The sequence below is a fragment of the Trachurus trachurus genome (assembly GCF_905171665.1).
Source record: "Trachurus trachurus genome assembly, chromosome: 23".
Taxonomy (NCBI): Eukaryota; Metazoa; Chordata; class Actinopteri; order Carangiformes; family Carangidae; genus Trachurus; species Trachurus trachurus.
In genome coordinates, this window is record NC_139912.1 from 11,768,121 (window position 1) to 11,787,240 (window position 19,120).

At 43.9% G+C, this 19,120-nt stretch overlaps 1 protein-coding gene across 4 annotated transcripts; it reads left to right on the plus strand.

Annotated features, from left to right (window-relative positions):
• Window positions 1-1,943: 1,943 nt before the first annotated feature.
• On the plus strand, window positions 1,944-18,273 carry nrf1 (nuclear respiratory factor 1). Of its 4 annotated transcripts, none has more exons than XM_083999712.1 (12): window positions 1,944-2,099; window positions 3,972-4,101; window positions 4,203-4,347; window positions 5,550-5,664; window positions 5,848-5,974; window positions 6,119-6,259; window positions 9,664-9,822; window positions 9,911-10,123; window positions 10,217-10,345; window positions 10,569-10,726; window positions 13,303-13,424; window positions 16,997-18,273. In XM_083999712.1, the coding sequence occupies exons 2-12, from the start codon at window positions 4,015-4,017 to the stop codon at window positions 17,155-17,157; spliced, it is 1,557 nt and encodes a 518-aa protein (XP_083855838.1). In that variant the 5' UTR covers window positions 1,944-2,099; window positions 3,972-4,014; the 3' UTR covers window positions 17,158-18,273. The 4 variants fall into 4 exon arrangements, with proteins under 4 accessions (XP_083855838.1, XP_083855840.1, XP_083855839.1 ...); XM_083999714.1 differs by having other exon boundaries at window positions 10,247-10,345; XM_083999713.1 differs by having other exon boundaries at window positions 3,972-4,083.
• Window positions 18,274-19,120: the final 847 nt, after the last annotated feature.

The window sequence follows — 19,120 nt, forward strand, 5'->3', positions numbered from 1 at the left end:
CAGGATCTCATGTCGTCTAGCTTGATCCCAGGGGATTTTAAACTCATTTTAAGGGCACAAAAAGCATCATTAGAACCTTGTTCCTGTTTTCTAGGAACTTTAAATCCACATCCACTTGGCATTTTTATGCAAATGTTATACGTTTTGTATACTGTCTGTCTGTAACTGTAAATTTTGTATTACGTCCATCTGAAACAGGTCTCTCTTGAAAATGAGACCCTGTGTCTCAATGAGATTGCCTGTATAAATCAAGGTTTTAAAAAAAAGATCAAATGGGCTATTAATTCCATGTATTTAGGCCAAATACCTTTTGGGATTAATAATTTGTATTCGTATTCATATTCGTAGTATTCGTAAAATGCAGCTGCAAGGATATAAAAAGTGTGAGCACTCAGATCTCAAAGCTCATCTCTCTTACATGTTCCCCAGTCAAGACTAAAATTAAAAGATAACAGAGCTCTTGCAGATAATTACAAAAAAAAAAAAAAATTATAGAATCAGTTGCCAGTAGATACTTAATGTGTTTCAGCTGTTTTGAAATCCAGGCTAAAGACAGATTTTCTTTCTCACTCACTAACTTTTTAATTGTGATCCTTCTGCTTTTGCTCAATCCTCTGTTTCTTGTTTTTTTATCAGTAGGTTTACTGTTTCCGTATTGAATATGTGTTTTCTATTGTTTTTACTCATCTTTGAGACGTCTCTCATTTTCACTAACTAACTATTTCTGTTTGTTTTTAATGTCCTTTACACAGCACTCGGCTTGAGCTGAGTCTAGATGTGCTCTAGACATAAAGTTAGCTTGACTACCAACATAGTCTACATTGATGGTACAGAAATGGAAAAGGATATTCATATTCTCTTGAAACATGTTAAAGCTATGCCTGGCTGATCTGTGATACAGACAATTGCTAGACAGCCTATGTTAAATTTTGGTTTTAATTGTTTTAATTCCCCAAAATCAACACAAGCACACAAGCATTGTTATACAAGTGTTAACGTAAAACAAAGAGAAGGCTTGTCTTTTTTTCTTTTTTTTTTACCTTTTCATGTGTTTATGTCCTTACAAGGCCTCTTGGGGAATTCATCAGGTTAATGATGGCGGCATGAGCGTCTCTGATTGACACTATTGTTTTGATTCAGTTCAATATCAGTAGTTTTTTCATTGCATCGACTGACTGAGACACTAGTTTTTATTAACATAACATTAAAGTGACCTTAACTAATGTAAATAAATACTTTTTCCTGTTTTCCTGTGTTTGTTGTTGCTGTTGTTACCTGCTCACCACGGCGTCCATCCAGCTCGTGCAGGTTCGCAGCAGGTCAGCACAAGGGGGCGTGGTTTGTCAGGTCTTATGTGGCGTTCATGGACCGTCGGAAATATTACCAACCACTGTCCGTGTGGTTTAAACAAAACCGATCCAAATTCAACAAAAAGCTGTATTTTCAAAGTTGGTATCTATAATAAACGAGTCTCTTAAAGATACGACAGAAGTGAATTTAATGAAAACATTGAGACACTGTCAGTAATTGTTGGCAATGCGACGGATTAATTTTTTTTTTTCGTGTAGACTATATTTCCTTTTTTAGGCTACACAATGCATGTGTGCAACAACTGTAGATTGCATTATGCTCAGTATTACTGCGTGTGTTTGCATCTGTATCTTAAAGTGATTTGAATTTAATTGGAATAAAGTAATTTAAACTTATTTTGTGCACAAGCAGAAAAAAAGGTAGGTTTCAGTTTATTTTCTCGTGAAAGTTTATTTTTCTAATCCACACCTTGTCCATTTGGAGCCCAGGGATGTGTCGTCATCATACTACTGATGTCATGTCTTCTTAATTAAATCTAACAAATGAAACCGTGACCACCAAATAAAGTAGATTTAACTGCACTCAACATCTAGGCTGCGGTTCACTGTGCGACTGTGGCTGTGGCAGTGAGAAACCGAGGAGGGGCACCTGAAGGCACCACTAGTGTAGATCAGAGTTGTGTGCGCTCTGCTCGTTGTGTTTGCTGCTGGCTCCCCTCTGTCCTCCATTAGAGCTCGGTTCCATCCCCGCTGTACGGCGCAGGCCCGAAGTAGCGCAGCCGCTCTGAGGTTAGTGCCCTACCGCGCAATCTCCATCTATTTCAGCCCCGGCGCAGCCGCATCATCGAACCCGGCAGCGGTGGGGTGAAAGATGCGGATTGTTTAGATGTTGACTGCAGCAGGATTGTGGTGCTTTTATGATGTCTTTTTAGCGGGGGAATCACGTTGTAGTCGCGTATCGACAACAAGCTGGGACAGAGTAGAGACGCAGGCCGCTGGGCCTGGCGGAGGCTCTGTTTTGTTTCATATTGCGCGGGTTTCGTCGCCGGCCGCGGTGCTGCTTTAACGTTTTGCCTTTGACTTGCACACCTCCATTGATTCATACTCGGCGTCCGATCACCAAATCAATCGCTTCTTCTTCCTTGCAATCGCAGTTAATGTTCATTCATGTGAGCGAAAGTACAGCAGCACCAAAAGGTTAGCTGGCTAGCTGCTTAGCCAAATGTAGGACACTGCTAGCTTAGCTCGCTTGGGCTGCTGTTGTCAACCAGCCGGCAAGTCGGCTAATATTAGAGCACCATAACGCCTCAGCAATAACAGTATGTGTTCACCGCAGCTTGTTACGATTGCACACTGCGTGTCGTGCAGGAAAGGCCTTATTTCTGGCCGGAGATCAGATTATATATCAACGTTATTGTTGAATCGTGCAGCAGCGCGTCGTGCATCTGCCCATTGATCCTATCTGCAGCCACAGTTCCTCTACTGTAGTTCACACAGGGGCTGTTATATGCAAACACACCGTCTGGCTGCTTCTGATGGCAACATAATGAGCCTTTATGTTTTGTCATGTTTTTATTGTTGGCATTCAATTATCTCGTTTATTATTATTATTCTCTAAATAATATCAAATCATCATGTGCACTGAAAACACCTGCTGAAAGACATATTTCCATACATCAATACCAGAGACGTTCTGTATTGTGTATTGTATATGCCTATAAGGACTTTGTCAATACTCACTATGGAAGAAGAAATGAACAAGCCCTCCCCCAATAAAGTACCTGAGAAATTGATATCATCCATAAATAAGGTCCACACTGACCATATACAAACTGAGCCATGGAAGGGAACAAAGGATATTGTGTGTATATTTTTTAAAACATACCCCCCACCCCACCCCCCATTAAACTGTAGTATCACTCCAATCCACACACAGCTGCAGTTAAATTAATAGATAAGGCATTCACAGTGCCACAGCAATTAGTAACTGCAGAAATTCCCTTTCACCCATTCTGGACCTGAAACTATATGTAATATTAATATATTGATGTGTTGCTGCAATATATATGTGGATGTTTGCATGCATTTCTTGGAAGACCCATTATGTGGTATATAACAACCAGGGCAATAAAACATTACTTTCTTCTCATGATTGCAGCAGTAGTCGTAATCTTTCCAAATGAAGCTCTCTCTATGATTGATCCCATAAGAAGCCCTCTAGAGGCAGAGCAGCAGTGATGCAATCGCTGCACTCAGACGAGAGGCACAAAGACGACTGCAGGCTCAGTTTTATATTATTGATGCCCACATTTTTTTGGCTTGTTGTAAGGGGAATTGTGCACAAATGTACTGGAGCATGTTATGTAAATAAATTATGATGGGACTGTACACGGTGACAGTTTTGCCTTATATAGCTTGCATGCATTGGGTTGTCAGATTAATGTACCAGGCGGTATTTTTTTATTTATTTATCGACCTTCATTACTATTAGCCTACATCAAATTAGATACAATACTCAATAAGCATTTCCTGCAAAATAAATAATGTCAGGAAGGCAGCTGGGTAGTTATGATATTGTGTGTTTGCAGTACATTATTGGGGTGAAGAAGTTTGTATCTTTATTTTATGCTGCATCTCTCTTTTTCCTTTTTCTCTCCTCAGTCATCGTACCGTTGATCTAGCTGTGTAGACCAGGTGGTAGGTAATGGAGGAGCACGCAGTTCACCAGACGGAGCACATGACCACCATCGAGGCCGGTGCCGTCAGCCAACAGGTGCCGCAGGTTCACTTGGTAGATGAATAATAGTATTTAAATAGCAGAAACAAATCACAAGTTCGGTTTTTTTTAATATAAGCACAAGCCATTTACCTTGTTATTATTACTGTGTACAGGTGCATGTGGCAACCTTCACTGAAACATCCATGATGAGTGCTGAGGAAGACTCGACGTCCTCGCCAGACGATGATCCTTATGATGACACAGATATCCTCAACTCGGCTGGCACGGATGAGATCACCGCCCACCTGGCTGCTGCAGGTAAGTCTAGCCCCCACCCAGCAGGGAGAACCTGAGGGATGGGATGTGTGTCGTCTCATTGCTTAACACTTAGGGACTGTTTCCAACCAGAATCTTAGACAAAGAAAGTCAATGGCTGGGAACAAACCAGACATTAGGTATTCAGTGGAGCACCCATGGTATCTAGATTTCAGTGTAATGCCTCTGACTGAACAGCAGGTGGTGCCAGTGCACTGTTTTGTGGCGGCAGTGCACTCTTTATGTGAAGCTAGTCTTAACAGCACTTGTTGGTCTTTTACCATTTTTAGTTAACAAGGTATTAAATTGTGCAAAAAGAGCTGAAGCTGCAACCCAGCTCCTTTCCACCATTTACTTTAATTTAAAAGGAAATGGCAAAATAAAATCAAAAGAGGAGAATAAGTGTGCCACATACAGTAATCCTTACATTTAAAGGAGAATTCCGGTAATTTTCTAAGTAACGCTCTACAGCTCTAGGTCTGAGTGCGACCATAGGAAAAAATCCGAGAAAAATATGTGCAGACTGGACCTAGCTCTCGTCCTGCTGTGCTACACTGCAGTTAAACAGTGAAGTAATTCTTCTAACCGCAACTTTAGCCTCACTGTTTCTATGTCAACAAAGACAAAAACATGATGAAAACATGGATATAGGAGGAAAAATGACTTTGGATGGGAAAAAGCAGTTATGTTCATATTGATGCTTTTTTCCCATCCAAAATCTTTTTTTTCCTCCTAAATCCATGTTTTCCTGGCGTTTCTGTCTTTGTCAATATGGAAACAGTCCCGAGCTCGACAGTCAACTACTAAAGTCTACCCAAGAAGCTACAGTAGAGTAAACAAAGGTGCACACTCAGTGTTGTGTGGTAAGAACTGGTGGATTTTGCAAAGCATGTGTAGTGATATTTTGAGCATTATATAGAGGCCAAAGTCACAGTTAGAAGAACTGCCCCCATTACTTCGCTGTTTAACTACAGTGTAGCGCAGCTAGCAGGAGGAGAGCTAGGTCCGGGCTGCACATATTTTCTCTGATTTTTTCCTTTTCGGGCTGTAGAGCGTTACTTAGAAAATGATCAGAATTCTCCTTTAAGGGAATTATTGCACACCTATACTCATGCTAAGTATACATTGTACATATACATTATACAGTGTGCTGTTCACTCCAGTGATTGTCTGTGCAGTGTATAAGCTTGTTCTTCTCTTCTCAGGGCCAGTAGGCATGGCAGCTGCTGCTGCCGTAGCAACTGGTAAGAAAAGAAAGAGGCCTCACATCTTTGAATCCAACCCCTCCATCCGCAAGAGGCAGCAGACCCGTCTGCTCAGGTGAGCTTTAAACACAGAGAAAACCAATTCCTCCTAATCCCTCTGCAGCGAATTGTCCTTCAACAGTCACAATGCCAGAAAATGTCACTTTCAGCTCCTGAGATCATTTATTCTCACAGCAACCGGTTGCACTTTGTCGCTTTTATTCCGAAGCAGACAGTAAAATCCAGTGTATGCTTACAGGAAACTAAGAGCCACACTGGATGAGTACACGACCAGAGTGGGCCAGCAGGCAATAGTGCTGTGTATTTCTCCCTCCAAACCCAACCCGGTGTTCAAGGTGTTTGGTGCTGCTCCTCTGGAGAATGTGGTGAGTGTTAGACCATTTACCAGCAGCATAAAGGAGACGATATGTATTTAATTTTAATGATTAATCTTCATTTTCTGTTGATTGAGCTGATGATTAACAAATATTCCCAGCCCTGAACTGAACCCCTGTGCTTTAACTGTGCAGGTGAGGAAGTATAAGAGCATGATGCTGGAGGATCTGGAGAACGCCCTGGCTGAACATGCACCTGCAGGGGGAGAGCTGGCCTCAGAGCTGCCCCCGCTCACCATCGATGGCATCCCTGTCTCTGTGGACAAGATGACCCAGGTCAGGCTCAGTACTATTATGGTTCACCCTTCTTCTATATCAGGCAGTGTACAGCTGCTCCCTTGTACTCGGTGGTTCCAGCAGGGGGCACCAGCGGGCAGCAAATCAGACCCACAGATGGTTTGATGTCTGTTGCGAGTGAGAACTTAGCTCAGCTGTATGCATCAAGGTCAGACGCTCCGTTTCAGTTGTTTTCACGTGTCCAGTTGGATGAGTTTTTATTCATGCGTTGTAATTACTACAGAATACCTGCTGCATAGGTCGTCTGCATCTGTAAACAAGCCGAGCAGAGCAGAGCAGAGCGTCGTCTCTGTGGTGGCAGCGAGCCGTGAGAGGAGCGGCTCCTGGTAGGCCTTTCACAGCAACATTAGCACCACTCTCTCTCCGCTGCCTTCCCCTTCACCCGAGGGATCCCGGCTTGTTTACTCTGCCATCCCAGCGCTGCTGACGCATTCTCTGGATCATTGTCAGAGTAGCCGGCATGACAGTGGCCCCCCTCCAGAGACGGGTCCTCAACGCCCGGGAGCCCTATCGTGGCCAATCCCGGAGCCGGGATGAGTCCCCGGAGGGCAGGTGTTAGTTGGTGCTTGTTTTTCTGGAGGTTGTGGGATGAGATTATCATGAGTAACCTGTTGCCTCACTCCGCCAGGTGGAACAGTGTGGGCGGCGGGTGGTTTCACAGGTGTATGTGTGCCATGTGTGTGTGTGTGAGACAGGATGTTGTCCAGTCCTCGTGGGAAAGGATGATGATGAACCTTGGAAAATGGAGAGCATGAATATAAGAGCTCTGCAACGAAGGAGGGCTGATTCAAACTCTCGATTTTCCTGATTCCTGTAGTTGTGAAGAAATCCCAAGTGAGGTTTAGTGACGCAGGCAGAGGCCCTGGCCGGTCCAGTATATGGAGCATCTGTAGCAGGTGATCCTGGGACTAGCCTGAGCCCATAATTACCCCCTATCCTTGTTAGGACCAGGGACCCGGCAGCACAGCCACCTTCCTAAATGCTGATTGGACCATCGCTTGGAGGATTAGGATTGGAAGGGGGGGCGGGGGTTGGGTGGTGGGTGCCAGGACAACATGCCACTTAACTCACTAGCCACTGTAATTAGGCCATCTGGCCTTGCAAACATGCATCCACATACATCCACACCAGCCACAGGTGGGAATGCAAAAATCTTTTAGCTACGAGTACTTTTTTTTTTTCCCCTTTGCCCATCCAAGATGTCAGCTCAGTGATGGCTGAAGTGACGGCCCCTTTTGTTACGACCGCCAGATACAGTCTTGTTGTGATAAAGCGTCGACCATCATCCATTTGCTTTCAAGACCCCATTTTGTCATATCTCTTTGCACTGAGGAACTATGTATTTGTGGTTTGTGAGTTTGAAATCGGGGTCTAAAGGGGGGAGGAGGAGGAGGAGGAGGAGGAGGAGGAGGAGGAGGAGGAGGGGGAGGATTTATTTCCTCCGGAACCAAATTTAGCCCGTGATGTCAAGGCAGGCAGACGCTGCAGTGCCTCATTGTGCAATATAATCCCTCAGTGATGCTTGCATATTACCAGGACACTGAGGACATTGGCACTAAGCCCCACCCCGTCCTGTCAGCCAGCAGCGTGAGTGTATGCCTGCTGCTCTGCAAGTGTTGATGTGATGGCGAGCGGATGTTTGTACGCCCCGTCGCCAGCGCACCTAAAGGATGTTGTATGCTGCTGCTGCTGCTGGTGGTGGTTGATCGATAGAGTGGAAATGAGATTAACACAAGACCACACATGACACAAAGACTCAGAAGCAATTCAATATATATCAGGTCTATGGTCACCTGCTGTTGGGTTTTCTGGCTTCATTTAAACTACACTCGGCTGCCGCTGCATCAGGCACATCAGGGTAAAACTGGAGAGACTGAATGTAAAATAGACTCCTATTGAAAAACGACATCTTCACAGGCGAGGCTTTTCCTGTTGCTTACATGGCGACATGACGTAGGTGGCATATGAAAGAGCATATAACATAAAATACGTATTAAAAATGAGACACAAGCTCTGTGGGGTGATGTAAAAAAAAAAAGTAAAAATGTCACCCTAATTTTTGTGTTATTGATTTATCCTCATTAGTTTTAGTAGAAAATAGTCATTGATTATTAAAGGTCCAGTGTGTAATACTTGTCGAAGTTTATCGCCAAAATCTGAATATACTACCAATGAAAGTGTATAATCGCTATAAAATAAAATCTGTTTGGTTTTCATAGCCTTTTAATTCTTCTTTTTATATATATATATATATATAGCAAGGGTCTTGCTTAGAAGAGTGTCGCCATCTTGCACCGCCATGTTTGTATGGAATGGAAAATCCAGCCAACCAGAGAGCACGTTTCAAGAGTAGCACGTTCATAAATAAGCAAAATAATTATTTAATAGATAAATAATAGAATCGGAATGCTAGATGTCTCTGTTTTCCCCTCATTTTACACACTGGACCTTTTAATAGAGGTGGATAAATAAATTGGATTGCCCAATATGTCAGGTTTTTCATCTAAATAATAAGAAAGTAAGATAAGTAGCAGAGAAATCACTTGAATGTATTGAGGTAGATAAGAAATAAAGTATATTTTAAGAACGAAATAATATTGGCCAAAAAAATAAAACAAAAAAAAAATCCTTGTTTACAATAATTGAAAACAGTAACTCCACTGCACCTCTGTAATATACAGACTGGTAGTGATATGTCTTGTTTGCAGGACTTGCAGTAATTAGCCCACAGTTCTCAGCTCTAACTTGCACCAAAGAGGCTGGGCTGCCTGAGTTCCCTGTCTGTGAATGGTTCACTCACATATAATGGTGAAGCACTCCCTGGTAGAGTCAGATGCAGCCACAGTAATGAAATAATAACAAGTCTCTGCCCAAGTCCATAAAATAGCACACGTCATGAGTGATCAAAGCTAATCTAATGGTTTTTGCTTGACATTGATTTTCTTTTCAACAATATTGACCCGGCTTCTCCTCATTAATACCTGTGCTGAGTGTACTGGAGCCTGTGTGGGGGACAGGGTGAGTGCTGCTGAACTGTCGGTCTCACGGTGTCAGTCTGACACATCAGGCTGGAGCCACAGCCATAGATTGGTCTGTTAATAAACATGAACACATTGTTCTCCTTTTAGAAATTCAGTTTCTATTTGCAGGCTGTGACCGCCCCAGCACCCGGCAGCAGGTGCCCGATCAATACCAGCCTGCTCAAGGGCGTGCGCGCTGCCTATATGTGTGTGTGTGTGTGTGTGTGTGTGTGTGTGTGTGTGTGTGTGTGTGTGTGTGTGTGTGTGTGTGTGTGTGGGTGGGAGAGACACTGCAGCTCTCCACTTTGGAGTTTTTGGTGTCTGTATCATCTCTGTTGTCTGTGTGTTTGTCCTTCGCTTCAGGCCCAGCTGCGCGCGTTCATCCCTGAGATGCTGAAGTACTCGACGGGCCGAGGGAAGCCTGGCTGGGGTAAGGAGAGCTGCAAGCCGGTGTGGTGGCCTGAGGACATCCCATGGGCCAACGTCCGCAGTGATGTCCGCACAGAGGAGCAGAAACAGAGGGTGAGAGGGGGAAAAAAAGGGAGATGCTGTATTTGTCCTGCTACCTGTAGAGTTTCACACTTTTAACCCCGCATTTTGAATTCCTCAGGTGTCTTGGACGCAGGCGCTGCGGACCATCGTGAAGAACTGCTACAAGCAGCACGGCCGCGAGGATCTGCTGTACGCTTTTGAAGACCAAATCACCACGACGACCACCACCCAGCACCACCACCTGGCCGCGCAGAGCATCGCTCACCTCGTTCCGTCGCAAACTGTGGTACAGACCATCAACAACCCCGATGGAACAGTCTCGCTCATTCAGGTGCTTTTCTTTTTTTAAATTCCACGATTGGTCATTGTACTTATACTTGTACTTGTATTTCATCAAATTGACATTCTGTTTTGTTTTCCAAAGTTAAACGCTCTTCCTGCGTTTCTATCTCAGGTTGGCACAGGACACACTGTTGCCACTCTGGCAGACGCCTCAGAGCTGCCTGGTGTGACGGTGGCCCAGGTCAACTACTCCACTGTGACGGATGGAGAGGTACCACATGCACGCACGCACGCACACTCACATAAGTTTGCACAAATGCATCACTGACTAAAACAAAACAAAAAAAATACTGCAGTAAATTATATATAAATGTGTTTTTAAAGGGAGCTGTCCACTCAGCACCACTAAGAGCATTAACATACACATCATTATGACCCTGTTACTGATGCTCAGATCGGTTCTTAGCTTTTAAAACCGTGTTATTTCCCTGCAGGTGGAGCAGAACTGGGCCACCCTCCAGAGCGGGGAGATGACAATCCAAACCACTCAAGCGTCAGAGGCCACGCAGGCAGTGGCGTCTTTGGCCGAAGCTGCAGTCGCTGCCAGTCAGGAGATGCAACCCGGAGCCACGGTCACAATGGCCCTCAACAGGTGATGCTTAGGAGGATGCAGCATAGAGGGTGGAGACTGGACTTTGAGTAATATAATATCAATGAGGAAAAACAGAAAAGTGGAGGAGATATCTGTCCTTACATCTCCTTACAGCACTTGTTGCTGCAGCAGGCTACTGTCTGGAGCCTTTGTTAACCAGCTATTGTATTTATTTATCATTTCTGTAGTTTTCATGGGCATGGTGGTGTCCCATTGACAGAGGTGTGGCGAGGTGTTTTATGGATGTTTGCACAAATAATGTGGATAATTCTGGGATCTTATATGTGTGATTGTCAAGCTGACCTCAGCTCAGTGAAGATATTGCACACATTATGACACAGTCTTTTAAGTGGTAGGAGGAGCGAGGAGAAATCGTAGTTAATGGTAAATATTTTTGAAGATTACCATAGAAGTGAGTTTTTTATGTTTGTTTTTTTCTTCTTTACTGCATCGTTGACATGTTTGCTGTCAGTTCAGAGGAATAATGTAACACTTCTGCGCTTAGTGCAGAAAAGTAAAGAGTGCAGTAAGAGGAGCAGACACTACAGGCCTTGAATTTAAAAGAGATTTTCCACCACCACTCTCACAAAAAAGTTATTTCATCAGCTCTTCAGCTCTGCTCGCCTGTTTATAAATGTCACCGCACCCCGCTGGGCTCAAACAGTTGAGCAAAAGCCAGATGGTAAAGATTTGGTAGAGGAGAGAACTGTGCAGAAGAGTTTTTGCGTTCAGTTGTCACCGACACAACCCCTCGAGTGTAAGAAGAACCCATAATTGCACAGGCAGCTCTAACAACTGGACGCGAGCGGGGCGACCGTCAGGGAGAGGGGACAGCAGCTCACCTGCGTCCCCTGGAGATGACAAGTCGACTACCTCCTGATCCTGGTTCAGCAGCTAATTAATTAGCCCCGTAGCTTTTACAGCGGCAAGCGCGCAAAGGTGCTCGGCCGTTAAATGTGTTGTTAGCCACACTTTTCCCGAGTGCTAATGGCTCAGTGTAATTTTGTTTATTTGACGGCAGGTGATAAATACTGCGACTGCTCGGTGGTGTTGGTGAGTCAATAATGGTTTGAAATACAATCAGTCGTAACCTGTGATTACACACAGAGTGCACAGTTTACAATCTGCAAGTAGACTAGAGGAAACAACATGCAGGAGGTGATGTTGGACACACAAACGCATGCATTCAGATTGGACCCATACATTAAACTGTGTTGCATGCAGCATCTGATTACAACCAGGAGTAGAGCAGCTTTACTTGACTAACATCAAGGTGCTCACTGAGATGTGAGCCGGTCGCTCCCTGCAGTCGCATCAAAGCAATAATTGTGTACGTGTGCAGATGTGTATGGGTATGTCCCACTGGGGCTTGTTACCTGCACCCACCTGAGTCCTCCTTCCTCCCCCCCCCCTTCCCCCACCAACCCCCCCTCCTGCTGCTGTTTACCTGTGCCGAGCGACCGTGGGCTCTCTCTGCTCCACAGGCTCTGGAACATTTTGTCTCTTGTTCTCCAGCTCCGGAGGGAGAGGAGAGGAGAGTAGAGCCGCTGTCTCTCGCTGTCTTTTTCTACTGTGTTGACGCTGGGATTATAGATTATACTACGCTTTTTTTTTTCTTACTTATCTTTTTATTGTTTATTTTTAAACATAATACATCTGTTCATTTGTATATAATATTAACAGTGGAAGCACAATATGAACTCAAACCCCTTCCACCCTGTCAAGCCCTTATTTCCCATATACTAAAACCATACATACATTGTCACACTCATACATTCTTGTATATATGAATACACAAAGGTAAATAATGTATATATATGTGTATATATATATATATACACACACATATATTTAATTAGATCAGAACACAAGATACTACGCAGTTTGACAGATTCAGTCAACTGCCGTTAGTCCCAGATCGTCACTGCAAGTCGCTTTAGTAATAAATGTGCGTCGATGTCATACAGTTGTGTTTCAAAGGTGGTTATGTAGTAGAAACTCTTTTAATTTGATTGTGACGACTGAAAACATAAAGTCGGGGGTCATCCACATAGAGCCGGAGTGTGGGTGCATCGTTACTGCCCACCGCCTCTGTCTGCACTCCCTCAGCTCCTCCTCCTCCTCCTCCTCCTCCTTATCCGTCCGTCCGCATTTGTATCTCAGATGTGATTATGAACCAAGCTGTGAACACTTCCATTAGTTCATAAAAAAAGCTGGTGTGGTAATAGGCTCGTGGTAAATCCACTGGATGAATCTGGTTAATAAAACTGCTTTGTTAGGACGGCAGCACCTGGTGTTTAGGGAGATGTGACAGATTCTCCATAAGTCCAGACTAGAAAAGCCTCTTACAGCTCATACACTCCTACCTCTTCACCCCACATCACTCTAATAACCCCTTGCCTTTGTGAGGAGACCGTGTGTGTGCGTGTGCATGTGTGTCAGCTTTGTAATAATGATTGTATACAGGAACCCAATGTATACACTGTACTTAATCACTACTATACTATGAACAAATACACTATACTGACATTGTCCCTGTGTGTGTGTGTATGTGTGTGTGTGTGTGTGTGCTGCAGTGAGGCGGCGGCCCACGCTGTAGCGACGCTGGCAGAGGCCACTCTACAAGGCGGAGGGCAGATTGTCCTGGCAGAGACGGCAGCTGCTGTCGGGGCACTAGCCGGAGTTCAGGATGCCACAGGTAACACACTCATCCCTCATGTTACACCAACACAACACAGACACTGAGAAAACATGAAAAGGTCAAGGTTAAGGTCATTTTTTTGTTGCCTGAGGTGAGAATTTAATTGGATGTTCCTGGACACCCCTTATTCTCTGTCAGTGGGACTAGTTTCTTCAAAATGTGCCAGCCAATAAATATACAACTGACTTAAGGTGGCTTAAATGTTCATTCAGAAATGTAACAGACATTTTCTATTGTGACAAATGAAGACTCAACAACTAATTCGTACCGGTGTGTGCCCCCCGGCCAATGGCATTTCTAATTAGTCTTACTAAGTGTAAGCTTTCCTGCAGTGGCACTGCAGCGAGGCCCCTAAACTCCTCCACTCTAATCTACTCGATGCTGATGTGACAGATTGTGTGTTTTGGTGTGTGTGTGCGTGTGTGCGTGTGTGTGTGTGTGTGTGTCTTGTAGGAGCACTCCTTTCTGTTAATGACCCGTTAGCTGCATGACCCTGGCGTAAACCTCCTCACATACATGCTGCGTGCTCTGCTTGTGTGTGTGTGTGTGTGTGTCGGCTGGGATTGGACCAGTTCACAGTGACGGCTTGACACTCTTGTTGGAAAGCATTTGAAGCATATGGCGAGTCGATATCCTCAGGGTGGGATGTAGATGTAGAGAGCTGCTGCTGGTCAATGAGGAACATCAGGGGACACACAGCATGTTTTAAATGTCCGTGTTGTATCGTAACACAGGTGAAGCTAAGCACCACATACGTACGTTACACATTCAATCTTTTGCAGCAAACACGTAACATCAATTAAGACTTAATGCCCTTGTAATTAGGGCTATTAATCGCTGGCTGAATAGCAAGTCAGTTTATTATTATCCTCTCATTCTGATGAGTTTCTGAAGCCAAATCCATTCAGTTCAATAATTCCCCTTAAAAAGACTGATGCTTTGTGTTATTTGATCATCAGTGTGATTATACAATGAATACACAAACTCAAAGGTTTAGCCACAGGCACGTCTTGTCAAAGCTGTCAGTCTCGCCATCAGTATTTATTTGTCTGAAAAATACACACACACAAGCACACACACACACACACACATTTATACAAAAGGACGGTGGTCCAGGGGCATCAGTAGGTCCCTCAGGGGCCTCTCCTAAAGAGCTTTGATCCACTCCATTATCAGTCCATGGTCTAATCACTGGGCCAGCTGTCAGCACACAACCCCAGGTTATCCAGCTTGTCCATACATACACACACACACACACACACACACACACACACACACACACACACGGCATCAATATATACATGAATACTACCCTTGACTTAAGTCAGACAATGTGTTCATCTCCCCCTCGTACGATCCATACGCTTCATTAGTGGAGTCAACAGTTTGTTTATGCATCTTCTTAATACAGTAGTGTCATAGTGTAGTAGTAGTTTATACCCAACAGTTAATGTGTGAAACACTAATCACTGGTGCAAAGTAAAAAAAAAAAAAGCAAAAACATGGATTTATTGGATTTCTTGCATCTTCTTGAGGGAGAGCTTTGTTGTAGTGGTGTGTCATAGTTAAAAGGAGCAAGAACTGACACCTAACTGTGTGAAGAAGGCAGAAAATTGTTTCCGACCCCTTGGGTGTTTCAACTGGCTGTAAAACTTTCACAATTACCAGTAAATCCAAATGAAATTGAAGTTTCTCATAAAAACAGAAATTTCATCTTAAAATATTCACATAAAAGATGGAAACATGTTTAATTAAATAGGTCTATTTAATCTGGTCTGTTTGTGCGCTAATGTAAAGTCAAGTTATTTAAATCTAACATCTGCAGCCTTTGTTGTTTGACATCTTGCTTCCTGAGGAGTCATTTGGCCACAGTAGCGCTCACTTAAAAAACTAATGGAGCTGCCAAAGCCAGCCAGTCCTTCTCCGGACTATTGACCTTAGCTAATCAGAGTAGTGCTACACAGGAGTGGAGAGCGGCGTTTGAAGTGCACTGGCCCAGACACCGCTGATTGGCTTGTGTAGGGGACCCTTCACTGACACAGGCACGCAGCCACACACACAATAATACACACGGCCACACCAGGCGCGGCCCTCCACGTCTTAGTAACCACGCTGGAGTGGCCGAGGGAGCCACTTCACTCGGTAGCTATGCAGTGTGTGTGCACGCCACAATGCCAGGCCAATGCCCCGTTCACTAAGCTCTCGGCCGTAATCACTGCCAGCACAATTACCTGCACCCGCACAACTTAACCCTGTCACAAATCACCGGCGAGTGGGCTTAGCAAGAGCCCACATTAGCGGACCCACAATTACCAAACGTCCTATTTATTTGGGGGTGCGGACTTCAGACAGAAAATCTATGAACATTATAGGGACTGAGATACATTTGAAACTAGCCCATGTAATCTCGCGTGCAAATCTAAAAAGGGATTCACGTGACGTGTAGTGTATGTGTGTGTTTGGTGCGTTCAATGTCCAGCTTCTTAGCTCACAGTAATGGGAGCGGGCATGAGCCACTGCCGTCCCCTCCACTGACCTTCTTGCCTGCCTGTGACACCGTGACAGCTTGCAGGGTGGGGCACGACGCCCACGTGACTGCAGCAATAATCCCCACAGGCAGAGAGACACACTCACAGCTGGGCAGGGGGGGTGGAGGGGGTTGGAGGGGGGGTGGGGCGGTGAAGGGGGGGAGGAGGAAGCAGCAAGCTCAGGACGTTCAATTGGACCATTGTTCGGAAATGCCATCTCTGTAACATGGCTGCCTCCTGTCACACACTCTCACACACAACTACCTGGACTGGACCGACTCCACTGACTTCCTCTGGGCAAAGACTGAAAGAGCCGTGTTTGTTTGCACTGTGTTTCTTTAATATATTATTATTTATTAATTTATTTGATTTCTGTTTTTAATTAATCGATTGTGTACAAGATGGCATCAGATAGTTAAAACGGTCCATTAAAATTACCCAGAAGCTGTGGCTTTGAAATTGAAAAAAAAAAAAATTCCTGGATTAATGGTTTCAGTGATTAACGGATAATAAATAATTGATCATATCCACAAGTTTCCGAACGTGATCTATGGTCAAAACCGGAAGCTGGTTTTGCCGGTTTTGGTGGAATTGTATGTTAACGTTTCCATGGTTTTCAGTCGTTGTCATAGTTGCGCATGGATCTATTAACGCTGCCTTTTAACACAGATGTCAATTTGTGTGATATCCACTGTTAAAAGCTGGTGTGATGATCCATGCGTTTTACAGATTTTCATTGAGAAAAGAAAAAAAATCCATGCATTTACCACGACTACCGAAACCATGGAAACGTTAACATAAAATTCCATCGGAAGAGCAAAACCGGCTTACGTTTTTTTGATGTTCGGAAAAAGGTGGATAGGCATTTTATCTGCATGATCAGCCCATAGGTTTGAATAAAACAGAGATTTCCACAATATATTGTTGCTCAAATGGGAAAGTGATGGATAATATTCCAATATCTCAGCTCAGATTGTTGTCATTAATGCCACTGGTGCTGTTTGTCCATCATCATCATCATCTCCCACCTCTCCTCCTCAGGTCTGGTCCAGATCCCGGTCAGCATGTACCAGACTGTAGTGACCAGCCTCGCACAGGGCAACCGGCCCGTCCAGGTTGCCATGGCGCCTGTCGCCACGCGCATAGACAACACCGTCACCTTGGACGGGCAGGCGGTGGAAGTCGTGACCTTGGAACAATGACAATTAGGAAACTGGAAGGAGTAGAAGGCACTGAACGGCCACGTCGGAGATTTGCTTATCCTACTGGTTTCCAAGACATCACGCTGTGTACAATGTCAGATATATTTTTAAATGTACATCTGCAGGGGGAGGTCAAAGTGGGTTATGAATGCATTGTGTTTACTATGTAAAACTATTGCTTTTGTTGGTGTAATTTTTGTTTTCCCCATTTAGCTTAATGTGTTTTATCTTTTTTTTTTGTTTAGCTCGGTGATGTTGAGTATAGTATTTATTTCTTTACAATTAACCTTAAAAACAAAGATGAACCAAAAAGCCCGGGAAGGAAAAGCCACCACTGCTTCACCCAGAGTGTGTTAAATATCACTGTTTTTGGATTTCCTGTGTTTTCTATGTGCTTGACTGTTCTGTTTTGTTGTTTTGTTTTGTTTTTTGTTTTTTTAGGATACATTTACAATCGAGTGCCATAGTCAGAAACCACTCCTCTCTGTTTCCAATATTCGCCCAATCACGACTCTTTAAATTTCACCCTTTCCACCTGGGCTCGCTCAAAGCCCTGAGCCGCAGACACTCCCCTGACATTTCTCTCACGTTAGATGATGAATAATTATGTTGAAATATTGTCTTTTGTCGTGTGCGTGTCCCTGTGCTGTTTCACTGTCACCCATGCACATGCCAAGATTTGTGAAGACTCAGGATAATACATCAAGGTGTTTTTTACTGCTGGATTGCTGTGCTGACTTCTCGAAGCAGCCATTTTTGTCTACCAAATCCATTTATTTACAGCGCATGGATAGGAGCACCCCCCCCCCCCCCCCCCCCCCTTGGTATATTATTTTTTAACATGAACTCCTTTGTATGTCACTTAGGACTCGGTGGTCTGCATCACTTTGTATATCACAGGATGTTGGTCATATTTGGGCAGGGACTGCATTATTTGAGATGCAAATGATTTAAAAGAAGCGTTTCTCTAAATCTTATAACACATACACACACAAAAAAAAACATTGCTTGCCAAGAATTGACCAGTGTGGATGCAGCTGTAACAGTTGGTTCAACTCTCACCAAATGTGTGTAATTAAAAAATAAAGCCCAATAGACTGGCTGCTCTTCACCATCCATATTGTTTCTGTTATTTTTTTTGTACAAAATCTAAACCAACAATTAATAGATAAGATGCATTAATCAACATTTTAACCTGTGCACTTGATAGCTAATTATTTATATAACCAACCCCTATATGCATTATATACTGCATTGCAGCACTTCTAAATAACATTGATGTAAAATCAAACCGTCTTCATGTTGCACAGTTTTATTAACCGTCATGACTTAAACTGGCTAAAAGCAAAGTATCTGAATAATTTAAACTACCTCTCTTGCACTTAAAGCTACATAGAAAAATGCAGCACAGACATATACTCACCATTATAACACTGCAGCACTGTTGCAAGATACACACCTTATTTTAATGTATTATGGAAACATCAGTGGCATCAAAGTTTAGGACGAGCACATAATGTCCAATATGAAAGCTTCGTGATGTGTCAGTCATGACTTCAAGCTTACCTGTGACTCATGACCTTTCTCCAAACCTCTTTCATTTTGGTAAAAGGAAACACACACACACACACACACACACACATCGCTTAATGCTTTATGTCACAGAAACAGACATTTTTGCTGGTTGCATCTTCACAATATTGTCTTTCTCTATTTTGTGAATGCAACACTTCCCTGCATTTTTTTCCACTGATAGAGTGGCCACCAAACCCAATAAGCCCCACGCTCTCCTCTGCAGCTCCCCCACGTTCCCTGCCGTGACAGACAAGGCCATGATTACATCATAAGCTGCCCGAACCTCCTCTGCTTTAAAGCCTGGGATTTGCTAGCAGGGCCCTTCTGTTGCAGAGTAGGGCAGCGAGAGAAGCGTTCAGGCCTTAATCTATCAGGCGTCAGTGTATAT